The sequence below is a fragment of the Bufo bufo genome, chromosome 5, assembly GCF_905171765.1.
Source record: "Bufo bufo chromosome 5, aBufBuf1.1, whole genome shotgun sequence".
Classification (NCBI taxonomy): Eukaryota; Metazoa; Chordata; class Amphibia; order Anura; family Bufonidae; genus Bufo; species Bufo bufo.
This window is the reverse complement of record NC_053393.1, coordinates 251,704,391-251,720,057: the sequence shown is the minus strand read 5'-3', so window position 1 is coordinate 251,720,057 and position 15,667 is coordinate 251,704,391. Positions and strand designations below refer to the sequence as shown.

At 43.0% G+C, this 15,667-nt stretch overlaps 1 protein-coding gene across 2 annotated transcripts in view; it reads right to left on the bottom strand.

The window, feature by feature from the left end:
* PKD1L1 (polycystin 1 like 1, transient receptor potential channel interacting) overlaps nt 1–15,667 on the bottom strand; it is a 492,422-nt gene that overhangs the window by 161,680 nt on the left and 315,075 nt on the right. For both annotated transcript variants that reach the window (XM_040432599.1, XM_040432598.1), the window contains exon 44: nt 2,093–2,266. In XM_040432599.1, the coding sequence (XP_040288533.1) occupies nt 2,093–2,266 (174 nt within the window). The remainder of the gene's footprint in view (nt 1–2,092; nt 2,267–15,667) is intronic.

The window sequence follows — 15,667 nt, the reverse complement described above, 5'->3', positions numbered from 1 at the left end:
TAAGTGAACCATTGAATATAATAACCTATAGATCGCCCTTTAGCAGCAATATATCCATCAAATTTATTCTGTAACTGGATATAAGATTTGGCCAACATTGAAGAGGAATTTTGGACAATTCCTCCCTGCAAATGTGTTTCAGTTCATCAATATTTCTGGGATGCCTTGTGTAAAAAAAAAAAAAAAAAGCCTGGTCATGCCACAGCATGTCAATAGGGTTAAAGTCTGGATTCTGACTTGGTCATTCCAATACAAATCTTATTTTTCAACCATTCTTAGTTGACTTACCTGTGTTCTTTGGGTCACTGTCTTGTTGTACTGATGTACTGTACACACAGATCTTTTTCCAGCTTCATGCATTTCTATAAGGGGCTGTTCACACCATGTTTTTGTCCTGCGTTTAACATACACATTGGGGGGGGGGGGGGAAGGATGCAAAAGCATAGTACACGCTTTTTCATCCTGCAGAGTTCATAAGACTGAACAATGTTCATGCCATTCATTGGGAAGTGTAATTGGCCTGTATAATCATGTGGCCGATTAGTCAATGAATGAGCAAATGCTCTTTTGTCTGTTTATTGGCATCTTTCATCACGATGATAGATATAAATGCATATCGGCAGCACATCTCCCTTTGCAATCAGAAACATACTGCTGTAATCAGTAGAACTGAATGAGGGAGGAATGCCTGCAGTACCTATCTTCCCTCCCACATTCACTTTGCATTGACCTGTGTTAGGGCTGTTGCACATGAGCGAGTCTATTGTGGGAATCACGCTATGTGTATAAGCGCAATCCTCTGTTCTGGACTTGCAGGAGTGCAGGGCATTATCATGATTTATAATACTATATGCCTCTGCTTGACCTTACTTCTACAGGATCATACTGACAGCTTTATGTCACTATGATTGTGTATCTGTAAGGTCAAGCAGAGGCACATGGCATTATAAATCATGGTAATGCCATGCGCTCCTACAAGTCCAGAACAGAGGATCGCGCTAACACACGGAGCGTGATTCCCACAATGGACTTGCTCGTCTGAAAAAGCTTTAATAGGCCTGTGTAAACGAGCACCATTAGATGCGTTTCTTTTCCATCAGCCCTTATACTGGCCAAATATCAGGCAGTGTGATAGGGTCTCAGTGCATCTCATGAAGAGGACAGTGGAAGAGCTGTGGTGTGTTGGTAGCACCGCTAGCAGGAAACACACATTGTCAGGATGTAGTGCACCTAAGCACGCACTATGACCTGATGGTGTGTGACGTCAGGTCCCAGTGCATCGCATGAAGAGGACAGCGGAAGAGCTCTGGAGTGTCGGTGGCACCCCTAGCAGGAAAGGTAAGTATTTGATTTGACTGGCACTGGGGATTGATGGCTAGGAGGGGACTGGGGGAACTGATGGCATGAGGGAGTTCATGGCACTGGGGGTAGCTGGTGGCACTAGCAGAGGAACCGATGGAACTGTGGAACTGGGGGGTGCTGATGGCACTGGGAGGCTGATGGCTCTGAGGACTGATGTCATGGGGGACGGATGATTTTTTTTAATAGAAAATGTCCTTTTAATTAGTTTTATTACTAAAATAATCGCTAGCTGCAGCCCTAACGAGCATTCATGCGAACACTTGTTAGCGATGATCTGCAAAGTTATCTGCCCATCTAAGCTTAACATAACAATCAGACCACATTTATTTAGTAATCAATACAGAAATCCAGGTAATTGCAAAAGGTTCACTTACTTTTTCCTGCAACTGTATGTGTCTCAAAGCTGTTTACTAGCTTGCCACCATACATGTGACAACATTACTTTTTGACATCCAAACATTTACAGCATTGTGAACATTTATTTAGGAAACTGCAACACTGAAGGCATACTATATTACATAAGCAATATATCAAAGTATATCCTTCCCAAATGTTCGTGTTTTTTTATGTAACATGTATGTCACATAATGTAAAAAACACTTATTTGTAAATATTATTGAAATAGCATTCTGTAAAAAGGCAAAAAGGCATTGTTTGAAGAAAAACTTCACATACTGTAACTTCATACATCTTAAAACAGTATATAGGACTGTATAGATTAGTTACATACCTGATCTTCTTCCAAGTGAATAAGTAAAGCATTCAAGCACATGTATCCCAATAATAAGACAAAACATGTCGTTATACGTTGTGTATTGGAAAACCAACTGTAAGAAGGCTGGCTAAAAACAGAACCCCAGAAATGGAAGTCCTCCAGATATTCAGTAAATTTGCAGTAGAAGAGCTGGTACACAAAAAAAAAGACATCATGTAACAGATATACATGTTAAACTACTAGAGGTGAGAGCACTGATTCTAAAATTTGGTTATTTTCCAAAAAGGTTAGGTCCAAAAGAAATTGATTTTTTGTGATTTGTTTTGAGAGATTCAAGAGAGAGGTTAGAAAAAGAGAGTTTTCTAGACAATTAGAGCACTTCCGATCAGATTTTTCATCCCCAAACTGAATCCGACAAACAGAGAAGCTGAGCAGTTTGATATATAAGTTTTTAGGGAAAGATTTGGAAAAAAACTTGTAATTTATTGTAAATTATAAATTTAAATCTCTGTTCAGCTATTAAGCTGTTTATTCAGCTATTAAGCAACTGAGCTCAGTAATTGCTCGCATTCTCTGATGCGAGCCGTCAGTCACTGATAAGACGGACCCCGTGTACAACTAAGCTCAGGGGTGGACTGGGAACTTAAAGTTGCCCTGGAAAAAATACTAAAAGTGGCCCCGTTTTGTAGTTGGGTCCAAATTGATGGAAGGCAGGACCAGCAATATCATATTGTGACGCATTATACCACCCCAAAAGAGCCAAATACCACAGTCTATCATATATCCCCAAAAACTTCCACTGTCCGGCCCCCTGGGCATCGTCTCACCAGGATATTTCCCTGTAAGGTCTATGGCCAATCCGGCCCTGACTGAGCTAAGAAATAGCAGAGATTTAAATGAATAAATTACAAGTTTTGCTGAATCTTTTCCTACAAAACTATCTGGTCAACTCCTTCTGCTCTGTAACATGCTTCTTGTAGGTTGCACTGCTTATTGTGGTGAGAGGTTTTCTTTAAAGGGAACCTGTCACCAGTTTTATGGTGTCCTAACTAAGGGCAACATAAATAAGTGACTGATTCTCTTAGCAAGATGCTGGGTCACTTTCTTTAATTGACCCAGTCAATCTGCCTACATCTTGTATTGAAAAGCTCCAGCTGATAATGATGAGTCATGAATATTCATGAGCTCCTGACTCTCCCCGCCCACCTGCTGCTTAATGACAGTTTGTTTCCATATGAATCAGCAGCAGGTGGGCAGGGGAGTGGCTATAGCTCTGAATTAAATATACGCTGGACTCAATGACATCACGCCGGACTCAAATCAGCTCATTAGCATGCAGCATCTTTGTGTGTATATTATGAGCTAACCATCTGTCACACCAGTAAGTGAATACATCTAAAGTACTTTTTAGTAGTTAATGATTGTATATAATTAGTTAGATTATAATCAAATATCCACATGACAGGTTCCCTTTGAGCACATACTTCACACTGATGTCTTTCAAACTTGCATATATTTTACTGATGGGTTTGCACAATCACTTTATAAAGTAATCTGTAACATACAACACTTCAGAAGCTACATGATTATACTAAGCAGAAATCTATACATTTATATATATTTTTTACTTTAAATTTACATTTGGATTAAAGTACATTGCTTACTAAGCAGGCTCATAACTACTGGTGTTTTTACTTCCCATTCCATCAAGGACTTATCAAATTCAAATGAATTAGAGATAAGTGAACTGATTCATTAGAATCAAAATTCAACCTGAAAAAAGCTGATTTGATAGAATCAGAATGTCTTTACATTTGTTTGGATGGTGAGTGAGAGAGAGAGAGAGAGAGAGATTCAGCTGCATGAGAAGTCTTGTAGGCTAGATAAGCCTCCTCTGGGTATGCAAATATACTGTAGATTTCATTCTGAAAGGAACAAAAAATGTAGCCATTGTTAGCCACTAGAGTTGAGCGGACACCTGGATGTTCGGGTTCGACAGGTTCGGCCAAACTTCCCAAAAAAGTTCAAGTTCGGGACCCTAACTTGACCCCGAGCCCTATTGAAGTCAATGGGGACCCGTACTTTGGAGCACTAAAATGGCTCTAAAAAAAGTCATGGAATGGGCTAGAGGGCTTTTTTTTTCTTCAAATTTTGGTAGACTCCAAAACATTGGGAAATATAAAAAATAAAACAAAGAGAAAGTGTGCTGGAGTTCAACAATCGCTGGGTGAGGCAGGTATACATGTCTATTCTGCACAAGGTACAGAAAAGTCCTGTGGGATCCCTGCCTGGTTCATTTTAATGAACGTGAGCTTGTCTACATTGGCTGTGGAAAGGCGGCTGCGCTTGTCTGTGATAACCCCCTCCTGCCGTGCTAAACACACGTTCAGACAATACACTGGCTGCAGGGCAGGCCAGCACCTCCCAGGCGTAAAAGGCAAGCTCAGGCCATGTGCCCAATTTGGAGACCCAGAAGTTGAATTTGCAGACCCATCAGTCAGTACGTGTAGGCGTGTGCACACATAATGCTCAACCATGTCGCACGTTCCCAGCCTTGATCTAATTGGATATCTTCCCTATCAACTTTCAATGTTCTTTTGTGCGCCTACCATGGTGATCACAGGTAGCGGGGAATCAGGGTTCCAGGCCGGAGAGGTAGCTTGAGAAAGGGATGAAATGTGATCGAGCGGAAATGTGGGACAAGTTATTAAAGCGAAAGTATCGAATGAAAGGAGGGGGCGCGCGTCAATTAAAGATGAATTTTAGAAATTTAAGTCCCTGTCACCTATGCAGAGCAGGGGTTTTTCATCTGCAAAAATGGATTAATGTCACCCACCAATGGAACAGACGATTTTTAAAAAGCTCGGTCCCTGTCAACTATGCAGGGCAGGGGTTTATTCACGGCAAAAATGGTAAAATGTCACCCAATAATATAACAGACGCTTTTGCACCCTGCTCCCTCTTTTGCTGTGCTGGTGCCTCTGTGCGACCACCGCCTCTTCCTCCGAACTAGACAGGTCACTCGCATGACCTTGATTCCTTGTGGGGTCTAGTACCTCATCATCCTCCACATCATCTTCCACCCATTCTTTACCTCCTTGTCGGTGTGCACACTGTAGAAAGCCGCAGCAATTGGCACCTGTGTTTTGTCATCATCAGAGACGTGCTGCAGTGGTCTTCCCATGTCATCCTGAAACATAAGTGGTTGGCCATCAGTGCACTCAATCTCTTCCACTTCTGGTGCAGGGTTATGTGGATGGCCCATGCAAACCCTGCCAGCAGAGTTATCAAAAAGCATAAGAGACTGCTGCATGACTTGGGGCTCAGACTGCTTGCCTGATTTGCAAGGGGGTGAGTTGACAGACAGATGGCCATTGGCTGTAGGTGCCAACTCTGATCTTTCAGCAGGGGACTGGGTGGGAGACAATGCGAAGGAACTGTAGGCACTGTCAGCACCCCAATCTACTATCGTCTGTACTTGTTCTGGCCTCACCATTCGTACTGTCTCAAATGCAGTGTAGGCCGCAAATGTACTTTCCAGCGCAAAACATAAGCATTTGTCACCCAACAATGTAACAGATGAATTAGTGAAATGTATTTCCTTGTCCACTAGGTAGAGCAGGGGTATATCACAGACAAAAATTGGTGAATTTCACCCAACAATGTAACAGACAAATTAGTGAAATGTATTTCCCTGTCCACTATGTAGAGCAGGGGCATATCACAGCCAAAAATTTGGGAATTTCACCCGACAATGTAACACAACAAATTAGTGAAATGTATTTCCCTGTCCACAATGCAGAGCAGAAAATTTGGGATATGTCACCCAACAATGTATCAGACAAATTAGCACAGCTGTGTGACCCTAGATCCCCCAGGGATGCTGCCGCTTGCCCCCCCCCCCCAACTTTTTTGGGGCGCAAGATTATTTTATTTAAATTTTTTTGTGCGTACGCTGACTGTGGCCGGCACTCTTAGCGTCCGGCCACTGTTAGCGCATCGCACACCCCACCACTGATCAACTTCGGACGGTTGATCAACGGTTTCGAAAAAAAAAATTCACATTTTTTGCCCTTTTTTTTTAGTTAGTCTTTTTTTTATTTATTTTTTTAGGGTGAGTTCGCGAACACCCGTGCCCCCACACACACGCACACCAAATAAAGATTTACACGCACGCACATACACACACTCCCCTATGGCACGCCGGATGTTCGCGGCCGAGGAGGCATACGCCCAGCTTGTCTCCGAGAGTCCCAGTGAGGACGAGGATGACCCCACTTTCCTGTTGTCATCCGCGTCCTCCTCATCTTCTAGCGATGATGATGAGCCCCCAAGGCGGCGGAGACGCCACCAGGCGGAGCAAGGGGACCGCCATGTTAGGGACCCTGTGGCCCACCCTAGTACGAGCAGCTCTGGGGCTCGTACTAGTTGTCCGGCCCACCAGTTAAATCCACCGGAGCCCCCTGCCAGTGAACTTGTCTGGTTTACCCCAGAGCGATATGAGCCCGTGATTCCTGATTTTGTAGGCCAACCAGGAATCCAGATTTCCACAGTGGGCTTCACTGAATATGACTTTTTTTGTCATTTTTTCAGTGACCAACTGGTAAATCTAATGGTGGAGCAGACGAACCTGTACGCCCAACAGTTCGTTGCTCAACACCCGGGCTCCTTTTTGGCTAGGCCAGGTGGCTGGACGCCGGTCAGTGCAGCCGAGATGAGGACATTTTGGGGCCTTGTGCTGCATATGGGCCTAGTCAAGAAACCTAGTGTCAGGCATTACTGGAGTGGGGACGTCCTCTACCAGACCCCACTTTACAGTATGGCCATGACACGCTCCCGGTTTGAGGCCATCCGGAAATGTCTGCATTATTCAGATAATGCAGCATGTCCCCCCCGAGGTGATCCTGCCCATGACTGTCTGTATAAGATACGGCCGGTCATCGATCACTTTGGGGCCAAATTTGTACAGGCCTATGTACCTGGAAGGGAGGTCGCGGTTAATGAGTCTCTCATTGCGTTCAAGGGGAGACTCATTTTCCGCCAATATGTTCCCTCAAAGTGGGCGAGGAATGGCGTGAAGCTATACAAACTTTGTGAGAGTACCTCAGGGTACACTTACAAGTTTCGTGTGTACGAGGGGCGAGATTCCCGTATTCAACCCCCAGAATGTCCCCCCACTCTGGGTGTTAGCGGGAAACTTGTGTGGGACCTTATGCACCCACTGCTAGATAAGGGTTACCACCTTTACGTGGATAACTTGTATACTAGTATCCTCTTGTTCCAGTTTTTGCTGCCAGATCCACGTCCGCTTGTGGGACCGTGCGGAAAAATCAACGCGGCCTCCCTACTCTCCCCCTCCAGGTACCTATCCCCAGGGGTGAGACCCGTGCCCTTACCACTGGAAACCTGTTGCTGGTCAGGTATAAGGACAAGAGGGATGTCCTTGTACTGTCCACAATTCATGGTAACGGCATCACCCCTGTCCCTGTGCGAGGTACCGCGGCAACGGTCCTCAAGCCCGATTGTATCGTCGACTACAATCGGTATATGGGAGGAGTTGATCTCTCTGATCAAGTCCTCAAGCCATATAATGCCATGCGCAAAACCCGGGCATGGTACAAAAAAGTTGCGGTCTACTTGGTACAGGTTGCCATGTACAACTCTTTTGTGCTGTCCCGGAGCGCTGGCAACACAGGGACATTCCTTCAGTTCTATGAAGCAGTCCTCAAGGCCCTGATCTTTTCGAACCAGGAAAGAGCAGGCCGGAGTACCTCGGGAACTGGAGGCGCCCGGATCATCCCTGGCCAACACTTTCCAGGTGTGGTCCCCCATACTGGAAAGAAGGGACGAACCACTACTCAATGTGACACATGCCCCGATAATCCGGGCCTCTGCATTATTGGTTGCTTCAGGGAGTATCACACTTCCATGGAGTACTAAATTTATATCCCAATTTAGCCACTGACATCGGATAAAAAAAATGGTTCTCAGACTTGAGACACCCCAAAAAATTGTAAAAACGAAAATAATTTAATAAAAGTATACAAATTAGGTATCTCCGCATCGGTAATAATCTCCTCTATAAAAATACCCCATGACCTAACCCCCCAGATTAACACGGTCCAAAAAAAAAAAAAAACGTGCAAAAAAAGTTTTTTTTTTGTCACATTACATAACAAAAAGTTTATTAGCAAGCGATCAAAAAGTCATATAGCTCCCAAAATAGTGCCAATAAAACCATCCTCTCATCCCGCAAAAAATGAGCCCCCACATAAGATAATCGGCTAAAAAAAATAAAACAAAAATGACAGACTTTAGAGATACAAAACAATTTTTTTGGTATCAAAAAGGATAATATAGTCTAAAACCTAAATAATTGTAAAAAAAGTAGACTTATTAGGTATCACCTCATCCGTAAGAATCTCCTCTATAAAAATACCCCATGACCCAACCCCCAAGATTAACACGGTCCCAAAAATTTATTTTAAAAACGGTTCCAAAACAGCTATTTTTGCCACTTTTCCATTTCAATTAGTTTTTTCCGGTAACAAAGAAAGGGTTAACAACCAAACAAACTCAATATTTATTACCCTGATACTGCAGTTTACAGAAACGCCACATTTGTGGTCGTAAACTGCTGTATCACTAAAAGGCAGGGCGCAAAAGGAAAGGACCGACATGGTGTCTGGAAGGCAGATTTTGATGGCCTTTCTTATTTACACCATGTCCATTTTGAAGCCCCCTTGATGCCCCCCTAGAGTGAAAACTCCCTAAAAGTGACCCCATCTAAGAAACTACACCCCTCAAGGTATTCAAAACTGATTTATTAACCCTTTAGGTGTTCCTCAACAGTTAATGGCAAATGGAGATGAAATTTCAGAATTAAAATTTTTGGTAACCTTGCCTCACAAAAATGTAATATAGAGCAACCAAAAATCATATGTACCCTAAATATAGTCCCAACAAAACCGCCACCTTATCCCGTAGTTTCCAAAATGGGGTCACTTTTAGGGAGTTTCTACTCCAGGAGTGCTTTAGGGGGGTTGAAACAGGACACGGTGTAAAAAAAACGGTCCATAAAAATCAGCCATCCAAAAACCACACAGCGCTCCTTTCCCTCTACGCCCTGCCGTGTGGCCGTACAGTAGTGTACGACCACATATTGGGTGTTTCTGTAAACGGCAGAGTCAGGACAATAAAGATACAGTCTTGGTTGTCTGTTAACCCTTGCTTTGTTAGTGGAAAAAATGGGTTAAAATGGAAAATTTGGCAAAAAAATTAAATTCTCAAATTTCATCCCCATTTGCCAATAACTCTTGTGCAACACCTAAAGGGTTAACGACATTTGTAAAATCAGTTTTGAATACCTTGAGGGGTGTAGTTTCTTAGATGGGGTCACTTTTAGGGAGTTTCTACTCCAGGGGTTCATCAGGGGGGTTGAAACAGGACACGGTGTAAATAAACCGGTCCATAAAAATCAGCCATCCAAAAACCACACGGCGCTCCTTTCCCTCTACGCCCCGTCGTGTGGCCGTACAGTAGTGTACGACCACATATCGGGTGTTTCTGTAAACGGAAGAGTCAGGGCAATAAAGATACAGTCTTGTTTGGCTGTTAACCCTTGCTTTGTTAGCGGAAAAAATGGGTTAAAATGGAAATTTGGCAAAAAAATTAAATTCTCAAATTTCATCCCCATTTGCCAATAACTCTTGTGCAACACCTAAAGGGTTAACGACGTTTGTACAATCAGTTTTAAATACCTTGAGGGGTGTAGTTTCTTAGATGGGGTCACTTTTAGGGAGTTTCTACTCTAGGGGTGCATCAGGGGGGCTTCAAATGGGACATGGTGTAAATAATCCAGTCCACCAAAATCTGCCTTCCAAAATCCATATGGCGCACCTTTCCCTCTACGCCCTACTGTGTGGCCGTACTGTAGTGTACGACCACATATGGGGTGTTTCTGTAAACGGCAGAGTCAGGGCAATAAAGATAGAGTCTTGTTTGGCTATTAACCCTTGCTTTGTTAGTGGAAAAAATGGGTTAAAATTGAAAATTTGGCAAAAAAATAAAAAATTCTCAAATTTCATCCCCATTTGCCAATAACTCTTGTGCAACACCTAAAGGGTTAACAAAGTTTGTAAAATCAGTTTTGAATACCTTGAGGGGTGTAGTTTCTAGAATATGGTCATTTTTGGGTGGTTTCTATTATGTAAGCCTCGCAAAGTGACTTCAGACCTGAACTGGTCCATGAAGATTGGGTTTTTGAAAATTTCTGAAAAACTTCAAGATTTGCTTCTAAACTTCTAAGCCTTGTAACATCCCCAAAAAATAAAATATCATTCCCAAAATGATCCAAACATGAAGTAGACATATGGGGAATGTAAAGTAATCACTATTTTTGGAGGTATTACTATGTATTATAGAAGTAGAGAAATTGAAACTTGGAAATTTGCTAGTTTTTACAATTTTTTGCTAAATTTGGTATTTTTTTTATAAATAAAAATAAAATTTTTTGACTTCATTTTACCAGTGTCATGAAGTACAATATGTGACGAAAAAACTATCTCAGAATGGCTTGGATAAATCAAAGCGTTTTAAAGTTATCACCACTTAAAGTGACACTGGTCAGATTTGCAAAAAATGGCCTGGTCCTTAAGGTGAAATAAGGCTGTGTCCCAAAGGGGTTAAGGACCAGTTCAGGTCTGAAGTCACTTTGTGAGGCTTACATAATAGAAACCACCCAAAAATGACCCCATTTTAGAAACTACACCCCTCAAGTTATTAAAAACTGATTTTACAAACGTTGTTAACCCTTTAGGTGTTCAACAAGAATTAATGGAGAATGGAGATGAAATTTTAGAATTTCACTTTTTTTGGCAGATTTTCCATTTTAATAATTTTTTTACTCTAACAAATCAAAGGTTAACAGCCAAACAAAACTCAATATTTATTGCCCTGATTCTGTCGTTTACAGAAACACCCCATATGCGGTCATAAACTGCTATATGCCCATATGGAAGAGAAATATATTTCAAATATATTTATCAAAATAATTTATATATGTGACATATATTTACAATATATTGTCTGACTCAAATATATTTTAAGATATATTTAAAAAAATTTAAATGAAAATATATTTTCCAAAGTTATATATTTGAAAATATATTTAGAAAATATATTTTGTAGCTATTTTTTAACATGGAATAAAATAAATGTAAGCATATATTTTGAAATGTATTTGGGAAAGACATATCTTTGGAAATATATTTAAAAAATATATTTTTAAGGAATTTTTTAACATGGAAAATAACACATTTTAGCACACATTTCGAAATGTATTTGGGAATGTATTCCAAAATGTATTTCAAATGTATTTTCCAAAGACATATATTTGAAAATATATTTTTAAAATATTTTTTGAGATTCTTTAACATGTAAAAAAAGACATTTCAAGATATATTGTGAAATGTATTTGAGAATGCATTCCAAAAATGTAATTAAAATGTACTTAGATTTTTTAACATGTAAAAAAAGACATTTCAACATATATTTTGAATTGTATTTGGGAATGCATTCCAAAAATGTAAGATTGCACAGAATGGCACAAGAGGGGCGCTGTGGATGTCACTGTTATTGGGCGATGTGGATGTCACTGTTATTGGGCGATGTGGATGTTCCTGTTATTGGGGCGATGTGGAGGTCCCTGTTATTGGGGCGATGTGGAGGTCCCTGTTATTGGGGCGATGTGGAGGTCCCTGTTATTGGGGTGCTGTGGACATCAGTTTTATGGCGGTGCTGTGGATAACACTGTTATGGGGGCACTGTGGAGTTCAATGTTATGGGGGCACTGTGGAGTTCACTGTTATGGGGGCATCTGTGGAGTTCACTGTTATGGGGGCACTGTGGAGTTCACTGTTATGGGGGCACTGTGGAGTTCACTGTTATGGGGGCACTGTGGAGTTCACTGTTATGGCGGCACTGTGGAGTTCACTGTTATGGCGGCACTGTGGAGTTCACTGTTATGGCGGCACTGTGGAGTTCACTGTTATGGCGGCACTGTGGAGTTCACTGTTATGGCAGTGCTATTGATGTCACTGTTATGGGGGCGCTGTGGATGTCACTGTTATGGGGGCGCTGTGGATGTCACTGTTATGGGGGCGCTGTGGATGTCACTGTTATGGGGGCGCTGTGGATGTCACTGTTATGGGGGCGCTGTGGATGTCACTGTTATGGGGGCGCTGTGGATGTCACTGTTATGGGGGCGCTATGGATGTCACTGTTATGGGGGCGCTGTGGATGTTACTGTTATGGGGGCGCTGTGGATGTCACTGTTATGGGGGCACTGTGGATGTCACTGTTATGGGGGCACTGTGGATGTCACTGTTATGGGGGCACTGTGGACGTCACTGTTATGGGGGCACTGTGGACGTCACTGTTATGGGGGCACTGTGGACGTCACTGTTATGGGGGCACTGTGGACGTCACTGTTATGGGGGCACTGTGGATGTCACTGTTATGGGCGCTCAGTATAAGTGATAGGGCTTGTGCACAGAACCGTATCTGTTTTGCGGTCTGCAAGTCGCGGATCCACTAAATGAGGTTACTGTCCATGTGCGATTCACATTTTTTTGCAGTTCTATGGGTTTTCAATCTGCATTTTGAGGACCAGAATAGGACATGTTTTATCTTTTGCAGAACTGACATATGGATGTGGAAAGCACATGGACGTCAGTGTGTTTTCTACATCCGTATGTTAGTTCCAGTAAAAACAGAACATGTCCTATTCTGGTCCTCAAAATGAGGACCTCAAATCCATAGAACTCAATGGGACTGCAAAAAATGTGGATCGCAAAATGGATACATGATTGTAAATGTGACGGTGCAGATTCCTTTAGCGGACATACACATATACATACACTCAGCTTTATATATATATATATATATATATTAAATTGAGAGAGAGGAGACACAGATAGATAGATAGATAGATAGATAGAAGATACAGTATATACACACACACACACATAGATAAATTATAGATAGATAGATGCAGTATATAAATATGAGCGAGAGAAAGAGAAAGAGAGATCAAAAATGCATCTCCCATATCACTTATATACAGTAGATATAAAATAATTTCTTTTTATACTAGTTTTACTGTGTGTGGTGGGGGGAGATCAGATTTCTGTGCCTTCAGACAATCTCTTATAATATAAAATCCCCCCTGGCTGCACAATTCCCACAGTGCATAAAAACAGCACAGACTTCAGACAGAGTACAGCAGCTCTGTGGGAGGAGCTCCGCAGCTCTGTGGGAGGAGCTCAGAAGCTCTGTGGGAGGAGCTCAGCAGCTCTGTGGGAGGAGCTCAGCTTACCAGGCAAGAGAGGGAAAACTGTCACCTCTCACTTCCTGTGTTTCATCTGCACTGCATGGCTGAGAGCTCTCACTCTGTTGTCAAAATCCTCCATTCTCCTGGATCAAAGGTAACACTTTGTCTTATATTAGAATGGTAGAAGGGAGGTGAATGATTAAAGTTTTATGAAAATGTGTTTATTCCCTGCTCAGTAGTTAATTCACCTCCCTATCACAGCCAGTCACCATACAGCATGAGCTGTTCACACAGTCCTGTAAGATGGCGTCCCTCCAGTCACCATACAGCATGAGCTGTGCACACAGTCCTGTAAGATGGCGTCCCTCCAGTCACCATACAGCATGAGCTGTGCACACAGTCCTGCAAGATGGCTTCCCTCCAGTCACCATAATACAGCATGAGCTGTGCACACAGTCCTGCAAGATGGCGTCCCTCCAGTCACCATACAGCATGAGCTGTGCACACAGTCCTGTAAGATGGCGTCCCTCCAGTCACCATACAGCATGAGCTGTGCACACAGTCCTGTAAGATGGCGTCCCTCCAGTCACCATACAGCATGAGCTGTGCACACAGTCCTGTAAGATGGCGTCCCTCCAGTCACCATACAGCATGAGCTGTGCACACAGTCCTGTAAGATGGCGTCCCTCCAGTCACCATACAGCATGAGCTGTGCACACAGTCCTGTAAGATGGCGTCCCTCCAGTCACCATACAGCATGAGCTGTGCACACAGTCCTGTAAGATGGCGTCCCTCCAGTCACCATAGAGCATGAGCTGTGCACACAGTCCTGTAAGATGGCGTCCCTCCAGTCACCATACAGCATGAGCTGTGCACACAGTCCTGTAAGATGGCGTCCCTCCAGTCACCATACAGCATGAGCTGTGCACACAGTCTCCCTAATGTATATATTATTCTCTGCCCTGCTCCCAGTTCAGTCTAGTGATTCCATCTCCCTAAGTGCTAGTATATAGTGTGTTCCAGTGGTGTAATATTTATCCCTCGCCCTTCTAACAGTTTAGTCAATAGCCTCATATGTATATAGTACAGACTTTATCTCAATAGAGTGAATGCATTATACTGTATGTAGAGAGGTTATGAAAGGGCAGGGGGACTGGTGCATCACACATATTGTTATAATACAAACTGGTGCCCAGGTAGGATTTAGTCACTCATCCCCTCCCAGCAGACATTTTGAAAGAAAAATAAATCTAAAGCTACTTTCACACCTGCGTTAGGTGCGGATCCATCTGGTATCCGTCCAGTACGGATCCGTCTGCATAACTAAGTAAAAAAAAAAAAGTCTAAGTCTAAGTGTAAGTCAAACGGATCCGTCCTGACTTACAAGCAGCGTTTGCAAGCTGCAAGCAGCGTTTTGGTGTCCGCCTCCAAAGCGGAATGGAGACTGATTGGAGGCAAACTGATGCATTCTGAACGGATCCTTATCCATTCAGAATGCATTGGGGCTAAACTGATCCTTTTGGGGCTGCTTGTGAGAGCCTTGAAACGGATCTCACAGGCGGACCCAGAAACGGCAGTGTGAAAGTAGCCTTAACCACTTACTGACTTTTCCCGGTCATTTTTCAGTATTCAGCACTGCGGTGCTTTGACATTTATTCAGTCAGATAACGCTTAAGGTCTCATGCACATGACCGTTCCGTGCAATTTGCGGTCCCCAATGCACTGGAACATCCGTGTGGCTGCCACAGACGGATCCTGCCTCATTCAACTTGAATGGGTCCACGATCCATCCGTTCCACAAAAAAGTAGTGTATGCACTACTTTTTTGCAGGGCGGAGGCATGGCCAGAAACACCACGGAAGCGCTCTGTAGTGCTTCCGTGGTGTTCCGCTCCGTCCTTCTGCACTGCATCTCCCGGATCACAGACCCATTGAAGTGAAGGGGTCTGTGATCTGTGATGCGGGCTGCACACAGCCGGTACTCATGTATTGCGGACCTGCCGTATGCGGGCAGCAATATGGCCACGGGGGGCACACAATTGCGTGCATGTAGCCTTACTGAAATTAATTTGATTCATTTTTTGGGGACAGATAGAGCTTTCTTTTGGTGGTATTTAATCACCACACATTGGCACACTAAACGCATATTTACGTTTTTATATGCAGGGGTGGGGGAATAAATTTTTTGGGGTGTGTTTTTACTTAAAGGGGTTTTCCCATCTCAGACAATGGGGGCATATTGCTAGGATATGCCCCCAT